Source organism: Lissotriton vulgaris, chromosome 5, assembly GCF_964263255.1.
Source record: "Lissotriton vulgaris chromosome 5, aLisVul1.2, whole genome shotgun sequence".
Taxonomy (NCBI): Eukaryota; Metazoa; Chordata; class Amphibia; order Caudata; family Salamandridae; genus Lissotriton; species Lissotriton vulgaris.
In genome coordinates this window covers 2,029,775,533-2,029,796,848 of record NC_141693.1, presented here as the reverse complement: position 1 = coordinate 2,029,796,848, position 21,316 = coordinate 2,029,775,533, and the positions used below count along the sequence as shown (strand labels likewise).

The window sequence follows — 21,316 nt, the reverse complement described above, 5'->3', positions numbered from 1 at the left end:
CTTTAATTAAATGTCTCTTCATCTCACTATGACTGAATATCACTTCATCTCACTGTGGCTGAACATCTCAGCTCACTCTTTAATTAAAAGTCTCTTCATCTCACTCGTTGACTGAATATCACTTCATCTCACTCTGTGGCTGAACATCTCAGCTCACTCTTTAATTAAAAGTCTCTTCATCTCACTCGATGACTGAATATCACTTCATCTAACTCTGTGACTGAACATCTCAGCTCACTCTTTAATGAAAAGTCTCTTCATCTCACTATGACTGAATATCACTTCATCTCACTCTGTGGCTGAATCTCACTTCATCTCACTCTGTGGCTGAACATCTCAGCTCACTCTTTAATTAAATGTCTCTTCATCTCACTATGACTGAATATCACTTCATCTCACTGTGGCTGAACATCTCAGCTCACTCTTTAATTAAAAGTCTCTTCATCTCATTCTATGACTGAATATCACTTCATCTCACTCTGTGACTGAACATCTCAGCTCACTCTTTAAATAAAAGTCTCTTCATCTCACTATGACTGAATATCACTTCATCTCCCTGTGGCTGAACATCTCAGCTCACTCTTTAATTAAAAGTCTCTTCATCTCACTCTATGACTGAATATCACTTCATCTCACTCTGTGGCTGAACATCTCAGCTCACTCTTTAATTAAAAGTCTCTTCATCTCACTCTATGACTGAATATCACTTCATCTCACTGTGGCTGAACATCTCAGCTCACTCTTTAATTAAAAGTCTCTTCATCTCACTCTGTGGCTGAATATCAGTTCATCTCACTCTGTGGCTGAACATCTCAGCTCACTCTTTAATTAAAAGTCTCTTCATCTCACTCGATGACTGAATATCACTTCATCTAACTCTGTGACTGAACATCTCAGCTCACTCTTTAATGAAAAGTCTCTTCATCTCACTATGACTGAATATCACTTCATCTCACTCTGTGGCTGAATCTCACTTCATCTCACTCTGTGGCTGAACATCTCAGCTCACTCTTTAATTAAATGTCTCTTCATCTCACTATGACTGAATATCACTTCATCTCACTCTGTGACTGAACATCTCAGCTCACTCTTTAATTAAATGTCTCTTCATCTCACTATGACTGAATATCACCTCATCTCACTCTGTGACTGAACATCTCAGCTCACTCTTTAATTAAAAGTCTCTTCATCTCACTTGATGACTGAATATTACTTTATCTCACTCTGTGACTGAACATCTCAGCTCACTCTTTAATTAATCATTTATCTCGGAGCGTACCCAGGCAGTGAGATTAGGAACTTTTACAGCCCCTAAAATCAAAAATGAATGTGGATTCCCTCAAGGCTCGTCCCTGTCCCCACTTTTATTTAATTTGTATTTAGGACCCCTGTTATTTTCATTAAAAAAGTTTAAAGCCTTAATTTTTAATTATGCAGATGATCTGCAACTGATCTTCTGTTTGGACTCCCCTGGCGCGGCCACCGAATTTCGGGAGGCCATGGTTCACATTCAGAGATGGATGGGCCTAAATCACCTGAAACTCAACCCAGGCAAAACGGAATTGATTTTGCCTGGGAAGAGTGAACTGTATTGGGGACCACATTTCTGGCCTCCAGAAATGGGAGACCCTCCAGCTAAATCCCAAACAGTTAAGAGCCTAGGAATCACTTTCAACGAAGATCTTTCGCTCAAAAGTCAGGTAGTGACTGTGGTATCTGCAAGTTTCTTTCAACTTCGCAAGATTAAAAAGATCGCCCACCTATTAACCCACCCTGCTCTGATTCAGGTCATCATTGCTCTTGTGCTGTCCCGTCTGGACTACTCTAACAGCTTGTACTTGGGTCTTCCAGCGGGGCAGCTCAAGAGACTTCAACTGGTCCAGAACCAAGCGGCCAGGTTGATTTGTAAGATTCCTAAGTGGCAGTCCATCAGACCGGGACTGGCCAGCCTCCACTGGCTGCCTGTAGCGCAGAGAGCAGCATTCAAAGCGGGGTGCATTATCTTCAGGGCTCTACAAGGTAAGGGCCCTGGATTCATTAGCAGCCTGCTTGTCAGTTACACTCCCTCTCGTGCTCTCCGCTCCGGCCAAAAGAACTTGTTAGTGGTGCCCCGGATCAGGAAACAACGTCAGGGAGGAGGATCTTTCCACTTCCTAGCTTCCTCCCTGTGGAACTCCTTGCCACTGCCGCTAAGGCTCCACGAAGATCTGTTAGCCTTTAGACAGGCTTTTAAAACTTGGCTCTTTAAGCAAGCTTATCCTTAGTTAATTTTTCTTTCTGTCACATGTTATGTTTTGCCAGTCTTCCACAGTGCCATGAAGCCTACGGGCGTACGTGCGCTTAATAAATTTAATTTAACATAACATAACATAACATTAAATGTCTCTTCATCTCACTCTATGACTGAATATCACTTCATCTCACTCTGTGACTGAACATCTCAGCTCACTCTTTAATTAAAAGTCGCTTCATCTCACTCTATGACTGAACATCTCAGCTCACTCTTTAATTAAAAGTCTATTCATCTCACTCGTTGACTGAATATCACTTCATCTCACTGTGACTGAACATCTCAGCTCACTCTTTAATTAAAAGTCGCTTCATCTCACTCAATGATTGAATATCACTTCATCTCACTCTGTGACTGAACATCTCAGCTCACTCTTTAATTAAAAGTCTCTTCATCTCACTCAATGATTGAATATCACTTCATCTCACTCTGTGACTGAACATCTCGGCTCACTCTTTAATTAAATGTCTCTTCATCTCACTATGACTGAACATCTCAGCTCACTCTTTAATTAAATGTCTCTTCATCTCACTCAATGATTGAATATCACTTCATCTCACTGTGGCTGAACATCTCAGCTCACTCTTTAATTAAAAGTCTCTTCATCTCACTCGATGACTGAATATCACTTCATCTCACTGTGGCTGAACATCTCAGCTCACTCTTTAATGAAAAGTCTCTTCATCTCACTATGACTGAATATCACTTCATCTCACTCTGTGACTGAATATCAGTTCATCTGACTCTGTGACTGAACATCTCAGCTCACTCTTTAATTAAAAGTCTCTTCATCTCACTATGACTGAATATCACTTCATCTCACTGTGGCTGAACATCTCAGCTCACTCTTTAATGAAAAGTCTCTTCATCTCACTATGACTGAATATCACTTCATCTCACTCTGTGACTGAACATCTCAGCTCACTCTTTAATTAAAAGTCTCTTCATCTCACTCTATGACTGAATATCACTTCATCTCACTCTGTGACTGAACATCTCAGCTCACTCTTTAATTAAAAGTCTCTTCATCTCACTCTATGACTGAATATCACTTCGTCTCACTCTGTGACTGAACATCTCAGCTCATTTTTTAATTAAAAGTCGCTTCATCTCACTCTATGACTGAATATCACTTCATCTCACTCTGTGACTGAACATCTCAGCTCACTCTTACATTAAAAGCTGCTTCATCTCACTCTATGACTGAATATCACTTCATCTCACTCTGTGACTGAACATCTCAGCTCACTCTTTAATTAAAAGTCGCTTCATCTCACTCTATGACTGAATATCACTTCATCTCACTCTGTGACTGAACATCTCAGCTCACTCTTTAATTAAAAGTCTCTTCATCTCACTCTATGACTGAATATCACTTCATCTCACTCTGTGACTGAACATCTCAGCTCACTCTTTAATTAAAAGTCGCTTCATCTCACTCTATGACTGAATATCACTTCATCTCACTCTGTGACTGAACATCTCAGCTCACTCTTTAATTAAAAGTCGCTTCATCTCACTCTATGACTGAATATCACTTCATCTCACTCTGTGACTGAACATCTCGGCTCACTCTTTAATTAAATGTCTCTTCATCTCACTATGACTGAATATCCCTTCATCTCACTCTGTAGCTGAACATCTCAACTCACTCTTTAATTAAAAGTCTCTTCATCTAACTCTATGACTGAACATCTCAGCTCACTCTTTAATTAAAAGTCTCTTCATCTCACTCAATGATTGAATATCACTTCATCTCACTGTGGCTGAACATCTCAGCTCACTCTTAAATTAAAAGCTGCTTCATCTCACTCTATGACTGAATATCACTTCATCTCACTCTGTGACTGAACATCTCAGCTCACTCTTTAATTAAATGTCTCTTCATCTCACTCTGTGACTGAACATCTGAGCTCACTCTTTAATGAAAAGTCTCTTCATCTCACTATGACTGAATATCACTTCATCTCACTGTGGCTGAACATCTCAGCTCACTCTTTAATTAAATGTCTCTTCATCTCACTATGACTGAATATCACTTCATCTCACTGTGGCTGAACATCTCAGCTCACTCTTTAATTAAATGTCTCTTCATCTCACTATGACTGAATATCACTTCATCTCACTGTGGCTGAACATCTCAGCTCACTCTTAAATTAAAAGCTGCTTCATCTCTTCATGTTCCTCTGTGCCCAAACATCTCCTCATTTCACTGTCGGACTGAACATCTCATCTCACTCGTTAATTAAATGCTGACCTCATCGTGATCTATAACTGAACTTCTCATCTCTGTATGAATGAGCATTGCATCTCTCGTTTTAATTGAACAGCTGTTCTTCTCACTCTATGACTGAATATCACTTCATCATGCTCCATGAATGAACATCTCATCTCACTCTTTGAGTCAACATCCTTTCATACCACTGATAGAAAATTCCCCCCTCTCACTCTGACTGAACATCTCATCTCACTTGTTAATTAAACTCTGACGGAATATCACTTAATCATGCTCTATGACTGGACTTCTCATCACTGCATAACTGAGCATCTCATCTCAATGTATGGCTGAGCATCTCATCTCAATGTACGACTGAGCATCTCATCTCAACGTATGACTGAGCACCTCATCTTAATGTATGACTGAGCATTTCATCTCAATGTATGGCTGAGCATCTCATCTCAACGTATGACTGAGCACCTCATCTCAACGTATGACTGAGCATCTCATCTCAATGTATGACTAAGGATTTTATCTCAATGTATGACTGAGCATCTCATCTCAATGTATGACTGAGCATTTCATCTCAATGTATGACTGAGCAGCTCATCTCAATGTATGACTGAGCATCTCATCTCAATGTATGACTGAGCATTTCATCTCACTCTATGACTGAGCAGCTCATCTCACTCCATGACTGAGCATTTCATCTCACTCCATGACTGAGCATTTCATCTCAATTACTAAGCATCTCATCTCAATGTATGACTGAGCATCTCATCTCAATGTATGACTGAGCATCTCATCTCAATATATGGCTGAGCATCTTATCTCAATGTATGGCTGAGCATCTCATCTCACTATGACTGAATATCACTTCATCTCACTCTGTGACTGAACATCTCAGCTCACTCTTTAATTAAAAGTCTCTTCATCTCACTCTATGACTGAATATCACTTCATCTCACTCTGTGACTGAACATCTCAGCTCACTCTTTAATTAAAAGTCTCTTCATCTCACTCTATGACTGAATATCACTTCGTCTCACTCTGTGACTGAACATCTCAGCTCATTTTTTAATTAAAAGTCGCTTCATCTCACTCTATGACTGAATATCACTTCATCTCACTCTGTGACTGAACATCTCAGCTCACTCTTACATTAAAAGCTGCTTCATCTCACTCTATGACTGAATATCACTTCATCTCACTCTGTGACTGAACATCTCAGCTCACTCTTTAATTAAAAGTCGCTTCATCTCACTCTATGACTGAATATCACTTCATCTCACTCTGTGACTGAACATCTCAGCTCACTCTTTAATTAAAAGTCTCTTCATCTCACTCTATGACTGAATATCACTTCATCTCACTCTGTGACTGAACATCTCAGCTCACTCTTTAATTAAAAGTCGCTTCATCTCACTCTATGACTGAATATCACTTCATCTCACTCTGTGACTGAACATCTCAGCTCACTCTTTAATTAAAAGTCGCTTCATCTCACTCTATGACTGAATATCACTTCATCTCACTCTGTGACTGAACATCTCGGCTCACTCTTTAATTAAATGTCTCTTCATCTCACTATGACTGAATATCCCTTCATCTCACTCTGTAGCTGAACATCTCAACTCACTCTTTAATTAAAAGTCTCTTCATCTAACTCTATGACTGAACATCTCAGCTCACTCTTTAATTAAAAGTCTCTTCATCTCACTCAATGATTGAATATCACTTCATCTCACTGTGGCTGAACATCTCAGCTCACTCTTAAATTAAAAGCTGCTTCATCTCACTCTATGACTGAATATCACTTCATCTCACTCTGTGACTGAACATCTCAGCTCACTCTTTAATTAAATGTCTCTTCATCTCACTCTGTGACTGAACATCTGAGCTCACTCTTTAATGAAAAGTCTCTTCATCTCACTATGACTGAATATCACTTCATCTCACTGTGGCTGAACATCTCAGCTCACTCTTTAATTAAATGTCTCTTCATCTCACTATGACTGAATATCACTTCATCTCACTGTGGCTGAACATCTCAGCTCACTCTTTAATTAAATGTCTCTTCATCTCACTATGACTGAATATCACTTCATCTCACTGTGGCTGAACATCTCAGCTCACTCTTAAATTAAAAGCTGCTTCATCTCTTCATGTTCCTCTGTGCCCAAACATCTCCTCATTTCACTGTCGGACTGAACATCTCATCTCACTCGTTAATTAAATGCTGACCTCATCGTGATCTATAACTGAACTTCTCATCTCTGTATGAATGAGCATTGCATCTCTCGTTTTAATTGAACAGCTGTTCTTCTCACTCTATGACTGAATATCACTTCATCATGCTCCATGAATGAACATCTCATCTCACTCTTTGAGTCAACATCCTTTCATACCACTGATAGAAAATTCCCCCCTCTCACTCTGACTGAACATCTCATCTCACTTGTTAATTAAACTCTGACGGAATATCACTTAATCATGCTCTATGACTGGACTTCTCATCACTGCATAACTGAGCATCTCATCTCAATGTATGGCTGAGCATCTCATCTCAATGTACGACTGAGCATCTCATCTCAACGTATGACTGAGCACCTCATCTTAATGTATGACTGAGCATTTCATCTCAATGTAAGGCTGAGCATCTCATCTCAACGTATGACTGAGCACCTCATCTCAACGTATGACTGAGCATCTCATCTCAATGTATGACTAAGGATTTTATCTCAATGTATGACTGAGCATCTCATCTCAATGTATGACTGAGCATTTCATCTCAATGTATGACTGAGCAGCTCATCTCAATGTATGACTGAGCATCTCATCTCAATGTATGACTGAGCATTTCATCTCACTCTATGACTGAGCAGCTCATCTCACTCCATGACTGAGCATTTCATCTCACTCCATGACTGAGCATTTCATCTCAATTACTAAGCATCTCATCTCAATGTATGACTGAGCATCTCATCTCAATGTATGACTGAGCATCTCATCTCAATATATGGCTGAGCATCTTATCTCAATGTATGGCTGAGCATCTCATCTCAATGTATGACTGAGCATCTCATCTCAATGTATGGCTGAGCATCTCATCTCAATGTACGACTGAGCATCTCATCTCAACGTATGACTGAGCACCTCATCTCAATGTATGACTGAGCATTTCATCTCAATGTATGGCTGAGCATCTCATCTCAACGTATGACTGAGCACCTCATCTCAACGTATGACTGAGCATCTCATCTCAATGTATGACTAAGGATTTTATCTCAATGTATGACTGAGCATCTCATCTCAATGTATGACTGAGCATTTCATCTCAATGTATGACTGAGCAGCTCATCTCAATGTATGACTGAGCATCTCATCTCAATGTATGACTGAGCATTTCATCTCACTCTATGACTGAGCAGCTCATCTCACTCCATGACTGAGCATTTCATCTCACTCCATGACTGAGCATTTCATCTCAATTACTAAGCATCTCATCTCAATGTATGACTGAGCATCTCATCTCAATGTATGACTGAGCATCTCATCTCAATATATGGCTGAGCATCTTATCTCAATGTATGGCTGAGCATCTCATCTCAATGTATGACTGAGCATCTCATCTCAATGTATGGCTGAGCATCTCATCTCAATGTACGACTGAGCATCTCATCTCAACGTATGACTGAGCACCTCATCTCAATGTATGACTGAGCATTTCATCTCAATGTATGGCTGAGCATCTCATCTCAACGTATGACTGAGCACCTCATCTCAACGTATGACTGAGCATCTCATCTCAATGTATGACTAAGGATTTTATCTCAATGTATGACTGAGCATCTCATCTCAATGTATGACTGAGCATTTCATCTCAATGTATGACTGAGCAGCTCATCTCAATGTATGACTGAGCATCTCATCTCAATGTATGACTGAGCATTTCATCTCACTCTATGACTGAGCAGCTCATCTCACTCCATGACTGAGCATTTCATCTCACTCCATGACTGAGCATTTCATCTCAATTACTAAGCATCTCATCTCAATGTATGACTGAGCATCTCATCTCAATGTATGACTGAGCATCTCATCTCAATATATGGCTGAGCATCTTATCTCAATGTATGGCTGAGCATCTCATCTCAATGTATGGCTGAGCATCTCATCTCAATGTATGACTGAGCATCTCATCTCAATATATGGCTGAGCATCTTATCTCAATGTATGGCTGAGCATCTCATCTCAATGTATGGCTGAGCATCTCATCTCAATGTATGACTGAGCAACTCATCTCAATGTATCACTGAGCATCTCATCTCAATGTATGACTGAGCATTTCATCTCAATGTATGACTGAGCATCTCATCTCAATGTATGACTGAGCAACTCATCTCAATGTATCACTGAGCATCTCATCTCAATGTATGACTGAGCATTTCATCTCAATGTATGACTGAGCATTTCTTCTCTATGTATGACTGAGCATTTCATCTCAATGTATGGCTGAACATCTCATCTCAATGTATGACTGAGCATCTCATTTTAGTGTATGATTGAACATCTCATCTCATTCATTAATTAAACACTGACTGATTATCACTTAATCATGCTCTATGACTGAACGTCTCATCACTGTGTGACTGAGCAGCTCATCTCAATGTATGACTGAGCAGCTCATCTCGCTCTTTGATTCAACACCTTTTCATACCACCGATGGAAAATTCCCTCAGCTCCCTCCATGACTGGACATGTCATCTGGCTCTATGATTGAGCATCTCCCTAACTCGCACCATGGGTAATACTCTCACTGTCGCACTCTTCGATTGACCATCTCTTCACCTGGCCCGCTCATTGAACATCTCCTTGACTCACTCCATGGTGGAAATCTCCCTCTGACTCTTAAAAAATCAATATCTCCCCATCTATGAGACTGAACATGAAGTGACAAAAGTTGAAGTGAGGAACAAACAATGCATTTGTTGAATACTCTGAGACCCGACAGTAATTGGGTATTCTGGGCTCTGGGTGGGCTGCACAACCTTCCCAGGAGGCTATCAGCTACTTCCTAGAGACAGAGAAGTAGGTGGTAAGGAGAGGTTTAGTTAAAGAAGGTGGTTTATTACCTAGCAGCATGTTCTCCGCGCTCAGCTGGTCCTTGGTCTCCTGGAATTCATGCCTCGCGTGGGCCAGCTGGCTTTCAAAAGCTTCCTTCTCTACATCTTTGGCTTCCTGCAGCTCTCTCATCTTCTCACCCAAGTCTGTGATCTCATCCACACGCTGGTCCAGGGTTCGCTTCAAGAAAGCCACAATCTCCCTCTTGTCGACAGAAACCTGCTCCAGCTGAGACTGGAAGGTGCCCTCCTTTACCTGCAGCTCGTCCCACCTGCGCTGGTACCTGTGGTGGGAGAGATGGATCCAAATGAGGTTTGGCATGGGTGGGCTGCAGAAGGAGAATTCTGGGCAGGGTTCTTCGGGGTACTGATTTGAAACCTGTGTGCACACACATGCACACTAGTACACACAGTTCATAATTTCTGCACTTTGTGGAGTTGTAAAATAGTCAACTTTTTGTTCTCTTTTGCGAATGATAAAATCTGTTCTGCAAAACATTCTCCCAAACTGTTAATTTCAAACTTTTATGTTCACCATAATTAGTGTAAATTCTTCTATGGAGGTTTAGTTGAAAAAAAAGTCGGAAAACCAGCATTTTTCTTCAACAATTTCGATTTTTGCTTATTTTTCTATGAAGTTTCTCACACATTACAGAGTGTGTGTAAGGGAAGGTCGCACCTTTGCACGGCCCCCTACACACACCAAGATACTGTGCAATGGATGTACATGTTTGGATAAATCTAGTTAGTCTGTCTAGTACCAGTCCCTGAGCTAACACTGGCCAGCTGCCCCCTCAAACATGGACTAAAGCTAGATTTCAACAGCTGGATTAATATTCATAACTGTCTGGCCAAATAAATGCTGGGATTCGAAGCAAGATCATTAATGGTTCTATTAAACGCCCAAAATGGCAAATTAAACTGCTCAAAACTAGACTTATTTTACTTCAAGTTGCGAATATATAAAATGCCTTGGTACAATTATGAGAAAGATCCTTACAAATGTATGTATGTTATAGCTTACAACACAGACACTGTGCCCCAAAGGATCTCAGGAAGCATGAAGCCAGGAGACTGAGCCAGAGTTGAGGGGATCCCTCTGTCACTGCGCTGACTTGAGGGGTCAAAGGAGGGGTGCCACGGGGACACCAAGATGTATGACCACCTTAGAAACCAGGCTTGTGGAGAAGAAAGGTTACATTTGGCAATTCGCGGTGGGCCAGCAGAGTGAAATCTGTTTTGGGACCACTTGGCGTCAGTCAACTCTTCTGCCCAATCATCTTAAAGACTTAGCGCTATCGACAAGTCCGGCTGACAGAGACCGCTCTGTGCATCGTCATCATCGGGAGTGAAACTCCAAGCTGAGGACACCGAGAAGCCTCGGGAGGACGAGCACTTAAAAGTTGAAAACAAGGGAAAGAGGTGGATCCCTGAGGAAGTCCACAAGTGACATGGGATGGGTGGTCTCAAAGAACATAGGGGCCAGTTTGAGGAAATATAAATTTTATGGTCAAGAAATGTTCCCTAACGTGTACCCCACTGTCTCCATGTACGAGCTTAAAGTGCATGTAACTTCCCTCCTGTGCCAGCTATGAAGACGCAAATACATTTGCGTCCAACGTTAACATGTCCTCCTTCAGATCCACCCTGAATGGGTCGGATATTCCGTTCCTAAGTATGCCTTGCCACCGTCTTTGTATGGTGCACTTTCACGTATTTCTGGCTCTGTGCGAGCTAGGCCCTGTTTTCTGTCATCAAGCCTCTTTTCAAAGTCATCTCTGCCTCCTGTAACTGCAACGTGGGATGTCCCCCCCGTGAACTCTGTCCTACTCCCTGCGAGGCGAGCGGAGCCTGGCTCGGCCTGCTTGCCTGCCAAAGACAGTATTTTACCTTCACGTTATCAGCATAGCCAAGCTCAGCTTCCCGAAAACACATTCCAGTCCAGCAGAATAGATAAACAACCCCTCAGCTGCAGAGCAAAGGGCCCGGCCTTTCTGTCTCCATGCAAGTAATTCATAGCTCCCGTTACCATGGTAGGCCCATGGCCCCCTCGCTTTACACTCAGACACGTAGGCACATATGCACGCATTCATAGTCAAGTATAGGATAGCCTCTGCCCAAGAGACCTTTCCTTCTAGATAATATGGTTCCCAAACATCAGATATCAGATATGATATAGGAACGAGTTGATCTGACATGCCAGACTTCTGTCTCTTTCCTCTAGTGTAAATGTCAAGTCCCCTGCACCCTCCAGCTTCACGTCAATCACACGTCATGCAGCTGCGTGCGCATCCAGACCTCAGATTTCTGCTGACATTGCAAGATTTCTGCTATGTACACACCCACTTGTGACACTTTCATGTGACGTTTCTAGCACACACCTCTGTGTACGCCCTAGTTCAGGCCTTCTGATTACGTATTGCTAACACGTGTGTGCTCTTATCTTGTTTCTCTCAGCTGTTACGCCTTCTGCATTGGTTACCATTATGTACTTTAAGTATAAAAGTTATGTATTGTCAATAAAGTATGCTCTATCCCTTCCTGAACCCCAGTGGTGTCAGGAACCCGATATCCGGTTCAAGAACCATTCCTTTTTAAGGAATAAAACCCCTAAGAACTCTAACACCACGGACTCTGCGTCTTTCTTTCCGATTGAGTTATTTTATAAGTACTTACCTGCATAGAAATTAGGACGGTAATTAAATATTTACCACATTAATTTGGCGCCCGAACAGGAACCCCTCCCCCACCCCACGCGCCGGTTGGTGCGTTGCGGCCTTTGCCCCCTGCCATAGTCAAGACGGACAACTACGCGTACCCGCAGGATTTCCTGTATCTCCCTCAGGCCTACGGAGGTGACGGAGACTGCGATCAGCACCCAGACGAGGCGGTGAGGAGTGCGGAGGATCCCGACCAGAGCCTAGCCGAAAGAAGCAAGGTCCGAGGTGTCAAGAGGCCCACCAGTTCCGAAGTATTTACGTATCGAGTCGAGTCCAGTCCAGTCCGGTCCAGTCCAGTCGAGTTTTCCGAGGCCTTCTGTTCCGTGCTTCCCGGTGAGTACCGTTGCTGGGGATGCATCTAGACGGGTGCATTATTATGTATCCGGTAAAGACGGGTTTGGGTACACAAACACGGTCTGCACTGTTTTAGACAGTGTATCTGTACTGTTTAGCAGTATATAAAGTATTCAAGGTTTCGATTTTTTGTTCTCGTTTTCTGGAGTTCAAGGGTAGTCCATATGTGTTCAAAATGTTTCATGTGATTAATGTCGTGGTATGAGTGACTGTTTGATGTACATTACTGTGTTTTTGTATAACTAGCTGTGTTCAGTGTAAGTAACAAGTATCGAGTGTCCAGTACCAAGTAACAAGATGCCGTTTTTCAATAAATTAAGACAGATAGGAACTAGGAAAGGGATACTAGAGGAAGAAATTCCTGTCCCCCCTAGGGACACTCCTGGAAATTTTATGTACCACAAGCATGGCCTAGATGCCATACTGTACCTAGATTTATGGGCTGATTATACCAAGCACCTAGAAGAGAGACACAGGTGGCCTGTTACAGGGACATGGGATGCCGAGTGCATCATGAGAGTAGAGGAAGCGCTATGGAAAAAGAAAGCCAGACAATCCCAGAAAGATGCCATAGAATTGTGGCGTAAAGAATCGCATAAACGTGCAGAAAAAGCATTCCGAAAAGCTGAAAAACATAGAGAAGAGTCGGATGAAGTCCGAGAAAACGAATTAGTTGCTGAAGGTATCCGAGTACAAGCAGAACAAGTAGACCGCATGCGAAACACTCTTGCCAATGGCATGTATTTAGTGGCCGAGGGTTTGCCTAAGGCCACTCCAGAAATACCGAAAGATCTGCCGCCACCATTGGTTCCAACTAAAGTAAGTCACAGGACCACCAAAGATATATTCCTTGCTTCCTATCTAGACGATGTAGCTCCCGCTTACACCAATCCACGTGCCCACATACCGCCTACTGACGGTGACGGAGGTGGCAACCCACTCCAAGACAATGCCCAGCCAGTACCGCAACAAAGTTCCCCCGTTCGACATCCTGCTCCATCTGCTCCTCCACCACTTCCCACACCTAAGATTAATACACTGAATCCGTTTGGGCCTGATCCTGGTAAAAGACAAATTCAGTTACACACACAGACTTCACAGACAAGTCATGCTCAAGCCTCCGCCTCAGGAGGTGCGACAGGAGGTTACCAGACTCCGCCACAAACACACAGATTAAACCTTAGGGACGTAGTAAAGCAACGTACACCCCGAACACCAAGTTACGACATGCTTAAAGAACCCCTTTCAATTTGCAGATACGATCCAGTACCCGGTAAAGACGATAGAATGTTGTTAGCATCACTACGCTTACGAAAAGTTACAGATTACCTAGTGTTATTTCCAGGAATGACTGAACACCTAGATAGAATATATCATTTTGTCCAGACTGGGGAAGATCCTGAAAGTATTAAAGAGGCCCTGGCTCACCAGAAAGCTGACACTCAAGGTTGTATATTACGTTTCTTCATAAATTGTTTAATAAGAGAACGAGACAGGCCTGGAGTAGACAAGGACGAGATGGACGCACTAAACAAGTGGGGTCAGAATATAGCCGATGGAAACCATGATAAACAGAGTTGTATAGCAAGTATGTATAAAAGAATCAGAAAAGCAGTAATAGAAATATATGAAAGAAAGGAACAAGAAAAGGAAAGAGATAGCGACAGGAATGACTCCTTCGAGGAGGACGAACCAGAGGAATCTGACACGGCTAAAGAAATGATAGCGTATGTGGGAAAGGGAAATTACCTTAAGAAAGGCATTCGGCCGGAAAGCAAGAGAGTTTTTCTCTCTGGCATCTCAAAAACGAGTTCTCCTGAATATCTGTTTCAAGTTACCGATAAAATTCTTCAAGAACGAATGGGGTACCATGTACTCAATTCTATGGATGAACAAGAACTAGCCCGGTCAGCAGTACTATGGGCTGACAATCCTAGCACATATAATGATGATACAGTAGCACAGACATTCTTGAACCTTTCCCCAGACGAGCAGAAATTAGCTGGTATGTACATGATTCAGCATCTCATCACGTTATACAGACATCAACATTCTGATCCAGGTCCCCTACCTGATACATTAGAAGCACTACTTATGAATAGATGGAGAGGCCTAAGTACCAAATTAATTCAAATAATTCTAGAACAACGGCACAGATATAACGCTTTCTTAGGCCCACAATATGTTTCAGCTCCGCCCCCAGAAAGAAAAATGTTTCATTTTGACAGGCAGAATCCTTTACGAGAAGTACACCCAGTTATGAATGACGATAATACCCTAAGACGTGTGTTTGTGTACACACCTTTAACAAAGTTGGAATTGTTAGAAATGAAGAAACTAGTACCCTGTCACAATAAAGACCCTGCAGGTTTTCACCGAGAAATTAAAGACATGTTACTCATGGGAGATTACACGTATACGGATATTATGAAATTGTTAAAAGTACTGCTGCCCACGGGCATTTACGAGAAACTCAAGGAAAAAGAATGGGAGGTGGGAGATAAAAAGATTATTTGGACTGAAATAGAAGACGAGGAAAAAGGTCGTACTCCAGGGCTAGGCCTTGGGGACAAAGCTAAAGCATTACCAGGTTTAATAGTACAGGTTTTGCCAAGATTATTGACAACTAAAAAGGAAGACTGGGACGCAATCTCAGCCTGTAAACAGAAACACGATGAAGATACTAGTGACTTCTATTCAAGATTCGAGAAATGTTTCATTATTAATAGTGGCCTGAAACCAGGTAGCGAGTCATACCCGCACCTTTTTGTAACAAAATTAGTCGAGAATTCCCTGACACAAGTTAAGAACCGTGTATATAAAGTCGAAAGTACATGGCAAGCAAATACGCCATCCCAGATGTTACAAATGTTACAATACCACCAGAACAGAATTAGAGAAGAACAAGATCACGAACAGAGACGTATGAAAGACACGAAAATGAAAATGCTAGTGGCCCAGTCGGTTCCAGCCGACGGTCAGAAAAAGGGTGTGACCCAGACAAGTAATTCAGCAGCTCCTGTTAAAGGGACATGCAACTATTGCAAACAACCAGGTCACTACGTAAACGAATGTCCAGTCCTGAAACACAATATATCAACAGGTAAAACTAAAGAAAGACCGCGTCAGCCTAGACAAGACCAGGTCCAGCAACAGACTTCACAGAATATACAGCCTATGCATGCTCCACCACATACAGTACAGACCGTAGCGGTATCACAGCCACAGCCCATTGCCGCGACGCAGCAAGTCTCACAACAGATGTACCAGTATGCCCAATCTGATTATCCCGATTATCAGCGATACACATGAAACAGCCTAGAGAGGGAGGTTGGCTTGCCTCTTATTGAGATTCCTGTAGATCAAGAGGGTCCTTATGTACATAGTCAAGTATTGGGAAAAGACAGAACGTTTTTAATTGACACAGGGGCAAGTCGCACCACGATCAGTCACGACGAAGTTCCAGGGGCACCCCTCTCAGGCTCACAGAATGTTTCCCTTGGTTTTTCAGGACAACCTATTGTAAATGAAGTATCGAAACCTGTTCCCCTAGCAGTAGGTCCATTATCACGTGTTACAGACCTGTTACTCACGAAATCATGTCCAGAAAACTTGCTAGGTATCAAGACACTGAAGGCTCTAGGAGCAGTGATATGTTGTTCTCCGGAGGGAGTTAGACTTTTCCTACGTGACTTTAAGGGTCACTATGTATTACGAGAGTTTGATGTCAGATTGAAAAATTTACCGAAACACCTGTGGGCACAAGGCCCAACCGACGTAGGTTGTATGCACATTACACCATACCGTGTTACACTCAAGCCAGGAGTTGTATTACCCCGAATCAGACAATACAAGTTACCACCCGATGCTGTAGTGGCTTTACTGGAAATCATTGAAGAGCTCATTGCCCAAGGAGTGGTCGTAGAAACCGACTCCAATATCTGTAATTCCCCTATCATTCCGATTCTTAAACGTACTGATCCCAATGCACCGCCAGTATATCGGCTGGTGATTGATTTACGAGAACTGAATAAATGCATTGTTCCACAGTATCCTGTGGTTCCCGACATCTCATCCTTATTGACTGCTATTGATTCAGAAGCGACGTTCTTTACTGTAATTGACCTCAAGAACGCCTTCTTCAGTGTACCCATTGATCCAGAGAGCCAATATCTCTTCGGATTCAGTTTAAATGGCCGAAGCTTCAAATTTTCACGCGCACCTCAAGGATTCACAGAAAGCCCCAGCATCTATAGCCAAGCACTGAAAAGACAACTTGACTGTATCCAAATGCCAGTTAACACTGTCTTACTACAGTACGTCGATGATCTGCTGATCACCGCACGAAGTGAACCCGAATGTGAACAAGCATCACTGACAGTTTTACATTTTCTGGCCGACAAGGGACACAAGGTGTCTCCTTCGAAGCTACAATTCTGTGTTCAGCAAGTGGTGTACCTTGGGCACTTGCTGTCCAAGTGGGGAAGACAGCTCACACCTGACCGAGTTTAGTTAATTGCACAGTTACCACAACCCAAGACACAAAAGGAAGTGCGGGCCTTTATAGGCCTCACCTCGTACTGCAGACAATGGATTCCTCAGTATGCATTTCTAGCTAAACCACTGATACAGTTGACAACACAGGAGGCAGCGACTTCGACTGCCCTCCCTTGGACTCAGGAACATACACAGGCTTTTGAGGAATTAAAGAAAGCTTTGTGTCAAGCACCAGTTTTAGCGACACCATGTTACAGCAAACCTTTTACACTTTTTGTTACAGAACGTGATGGTACAGCGTTGTCTGTTCTCACACAAGATCAAGCAGGTTCACATAAGCCTTGCGCTTATTTTTCAAGTACATTAGATCCAGTGGCCCAGGCTCTGCCTGCGTGCTTAAAATCAGTTGCAGCGACAGCCCTAGCAATCAGACAAAGCGACTCAATAGTATTAGGACATCCATTGACAGTACAAGTTCCACATTCTGTAGAAGTCCTGCTAAATCGAACACAGACTCAACACCTGACTATAGCACGACTGACAGGTTATGAATTGACGCTATTCCAGCCACACATAGAAATCAGACGCTGTAACATTCTAAATCCTGCAACATTGTTACCCTCGGTTATGACAGATTCAGCCCCGCATGATTGTATAGAGATCATTAATGCAGTAACAAAGCCCCGACGAGACTTAACAGATGTTGCACTGACAAATCCAGACCTGACACTTTACGTGGACGGTTCATGTATGAGAACAAGCACAGGAGAATTAGTGGCCGCATATGCAGTGACCACTGAAACTGAAGTCAAAGAAACACACCGTATTGATACACTGTCCGCTCAAGCAGCAGAGCTTATCGCTCTGACCCGAGCCTGTATACTAGCCAAGAACAGGAATGTTAACATATACACAGATTCACGTTATGCCTTCGGAGTTGTACACGACTTCGGAGTGTTATGGCAAGAACGAGGTTTCTTGACCTCTCACGGTGCCAAGATCCAACACGGTCCCCTCATTCAAGCACTGTTAGAAGCAATACATCTGCCTTCAGGCATATCCATCATGAAGTGTAAAGCACATACTAGAGTTACAGATTCTATTTCCCAGGGTAACGACCTGGCGGACCAAACAGCAAAACATACAGCATTGACTCACACCCAGACAACTGATGTGACAAAGACAATAGTACCGACACATTGTATGACAGTTAGGGATCCCACACTAGATGTAATGGATATTCAGACACATGCTACTCCAGACGAAATCAAGAAATGGATTGAACTAGGAGGGATCCAGACAGATCAGGGATGGATGACGAAGGGAAAATCTACATGGTTTCTCCCCGACTCTATGGTTCAAGTCATAATAAATACAGCACATAGTCCAGCACACCTGGGAGAAAAAGCTATGTTAGACAGTTTACAGAATCTCTGGTTCAACAAACATTTACGAGCAGCAGCAAAACAGAAAGTGCGTACTTGCATGATCTGTTGTCAGTTCAATCCAGGTAAAAGCGTCCCTGTAGAGCAAGGTGGATTTCATCCTCCCGATCACCCTTTAGAAGTCCTCCAGATGGATTATATCCAGATGGAACGTTGTCGAGGATTCAAGTACGTCATCGTAGTTGTTTGTGCACTTTCCCGTTGGACCGAAGCATATCCAGTCCCAGATTACACTGCCCCGACCACTGCCAAGCAGCTGGTTCGAGAATTCTTCCCACGGTATGGCTTGCCTCGTATCGTGTACTCAGATAACGGACAGCCATTCTCATCCGAGCTCATGAAGCAGGTTTCCCTCCTGCTAGGATATCAGTGGAAATTCCATTGCGTCCGACATCCCGAGGCAGCTGGCCTTGTAGAGAGGCACAATCAGACACTGAAAACCCATCTTGCTAAAATATGTAAAGAGAAAGGGGTCGACTGGATAGTCGCCCTGCCAGTTGCACTATTCTATATGAGAATGGTCCCACATTCGAGATCAGGACTATCCCCGTATGAGGTGGTCTTTGGCCGGCCACCAAATATGTGGGGGACGCCCATGCCTAAGAAAATAACCGATGTTGACTGTAATATGCTGACAGATTACCTTGCCTCCTTGATGTCTGCACTCCAATCATGTCGTTCACAGGTTGCCGCAGCCTTTCCCGACAACACTGATGTGAAGCCACACGATGTCCGTCCCGGAGATACTGTCCTGATACGCAATTTCGATAGGAGGAGTCCGCTGGAGCCCCGTTGGCAGGAGCCGAAGCTCGTCCTTCTGACCACGAGGACTGCAATCAAGGTTGAGGGCCGTAAGGGGTGGATTCATACGAGTCATATTAAAAAATGTAATGAACTGTTGCCAGAGACTGACTCTTCCACCCCCTCAAAGGACTGCCCAGATTCTAGTGACTCTAAACTTCCCATGGTAGAGAAAACTCCGCAAGAGGAGTATAAATTAAAGTTGCGGTCTAGCAAGTCAGACAGTTTAATTGTTTAAGTCCTCCCCTAGGTGAATCGGTTAAATAGTTTCTGACATGTATCCCCTAGACCCCAATAGAGAGAGAGATAGAGAGAAACAGATCAAGAAGCAACGATATTGCAAATCTCTCAAAAGTTACTGTATTGTTACCTTATGGATTATGTTTTCTTTAAGTCTCACGATTATTGTCACAAGTGTAATTTTGCATATCTATTTTCCTATTGCTACGCGTGCACATTCTTCTTCTAATAACACTGCCGAGCATTCTTTTAGTGAGTTACCCCCTCACGAGCTGTCTTACCGACTTGCGCTGCGCAACAATACATTCATTAGTATGTTACATCACTCTCATCAGACCAGCAACGCTACCAATTGTTGGATATGTGGCCGACTCCCTCCCTACCAGAAATACAGGGGAGTTCTGCCCCTCTTCCCGTACCCGTTCACACACAATGGTTCATGCGGAGCCTGGTTTAGTTTGATTAATTCCTTAGATTAAAATTCCGTAGTTTATCAGGGTAACTGGGTATGGGGAAACCTGAACACAGTTTTGCATAGAATATGTTATCCTGACAAAGAGGGACTTCCCAAAAGGACAGGGACTGATCTAGAAAATGAAGTATATGGATTAGGAAATTTTACACTTAACCTCATGATTCTGAATGTTGAATCCGAAACCGAGCCAGACTTGCCCACTATGTCAGTACTACCAGTCAAAGGTGAATTATGTGTCAGAAAGAATGGTTCCGTACACCTGGGTCATAGTAAATGTACTACTGTGGTCGAATTTAGTGATAAGGGCAAGTCCACATTCAAAGCTACACGTCATTCCTATTTCATTTGTGGTCAGACAGCATACATACGTTTGCCTCTAGATTGGGATGGGACCTGCTACATTGGATTCTTACTGCCACCTGTTTTCCTAGCTCCACCTGATTATCATAGAAATTCCCGTCTAGTTCACAGACCCAAAAGAGATCTCCCAATTGTCGACTATACTGAGACAGCATGGGAACAGTACACAGATTTCAATAAAGGTTTCTTTCCCTATTTAGGAGCTATCTTTAATAGTAAGTCTATCCGTCACTTGACCAGAACTCTCGAAGCAGTAGTGAAAGAGACTACTTCCGCCCTAGGTAACTTGACTGAGGAACAGTCTGCTATGAGACTTGTCGTTCTTCAAAATCGTCTTGTTATTGACGTCATACTAGCCGATCGAGGAGGAGCCTGTAAGGTCCTCGGGTCAGCTTGCTGTGTATTCATTCCAGATAATGCTCCGTCCGTATATAAGGCTATTACACGTCTCCATAAGATAGCTAGTCAGATACATCAGAATCCAGGCACTTGGACTACTATTTCAGCTTGGGGATAGAAAAAACTGTCACTCCTTGGAACAATACTACTTATAGTATTCAGTTGCTGTCTATGTTTACAATGTGGGCCAGCGATTTGCGGCTTGTGCACCACATCCTGCCCTCCCCATTCAAGTCAACGTTCTAAATCCCGTGTGAAAAAGGATGAGCAAATGATGCTCACTACACAGATAAATGGATTAATGAAGATTGATGTATCATGAAGGGTCCGTAGGGAACAAGGAGGGAATGAGGAAATATAAATTTTATGGTCAAGAAATGTTCCCTAACGTGTA

General features: G+C 42.8%; 1 protein-coding gene across 2 annotated transcripts in view; it reads right to left on the bottom strand.

Moving 5' to 3' along the window:
- Nucleotides 1-21,316, bottom strand: part of CFAP157 (cilia and flagella associated protein 157) — a 681,435-nt gene that overhangs the window by 618,033 nt on the left and 42,086 nt on the right. For both annotated transcript variants that reach the window (XM_086924933.1, XM_086924934.1), the window contains exon 2: nucleotides 9,644-9,915. In XM_086924933.1, the coding sequence (XP_086781059.1) occupies nucleotides 9,644-9,915 (272 nt within the window). The remainder of the gene's footprint in view (nucleotides 1-9,643; nucleotides 9,916-21,316) is intronic.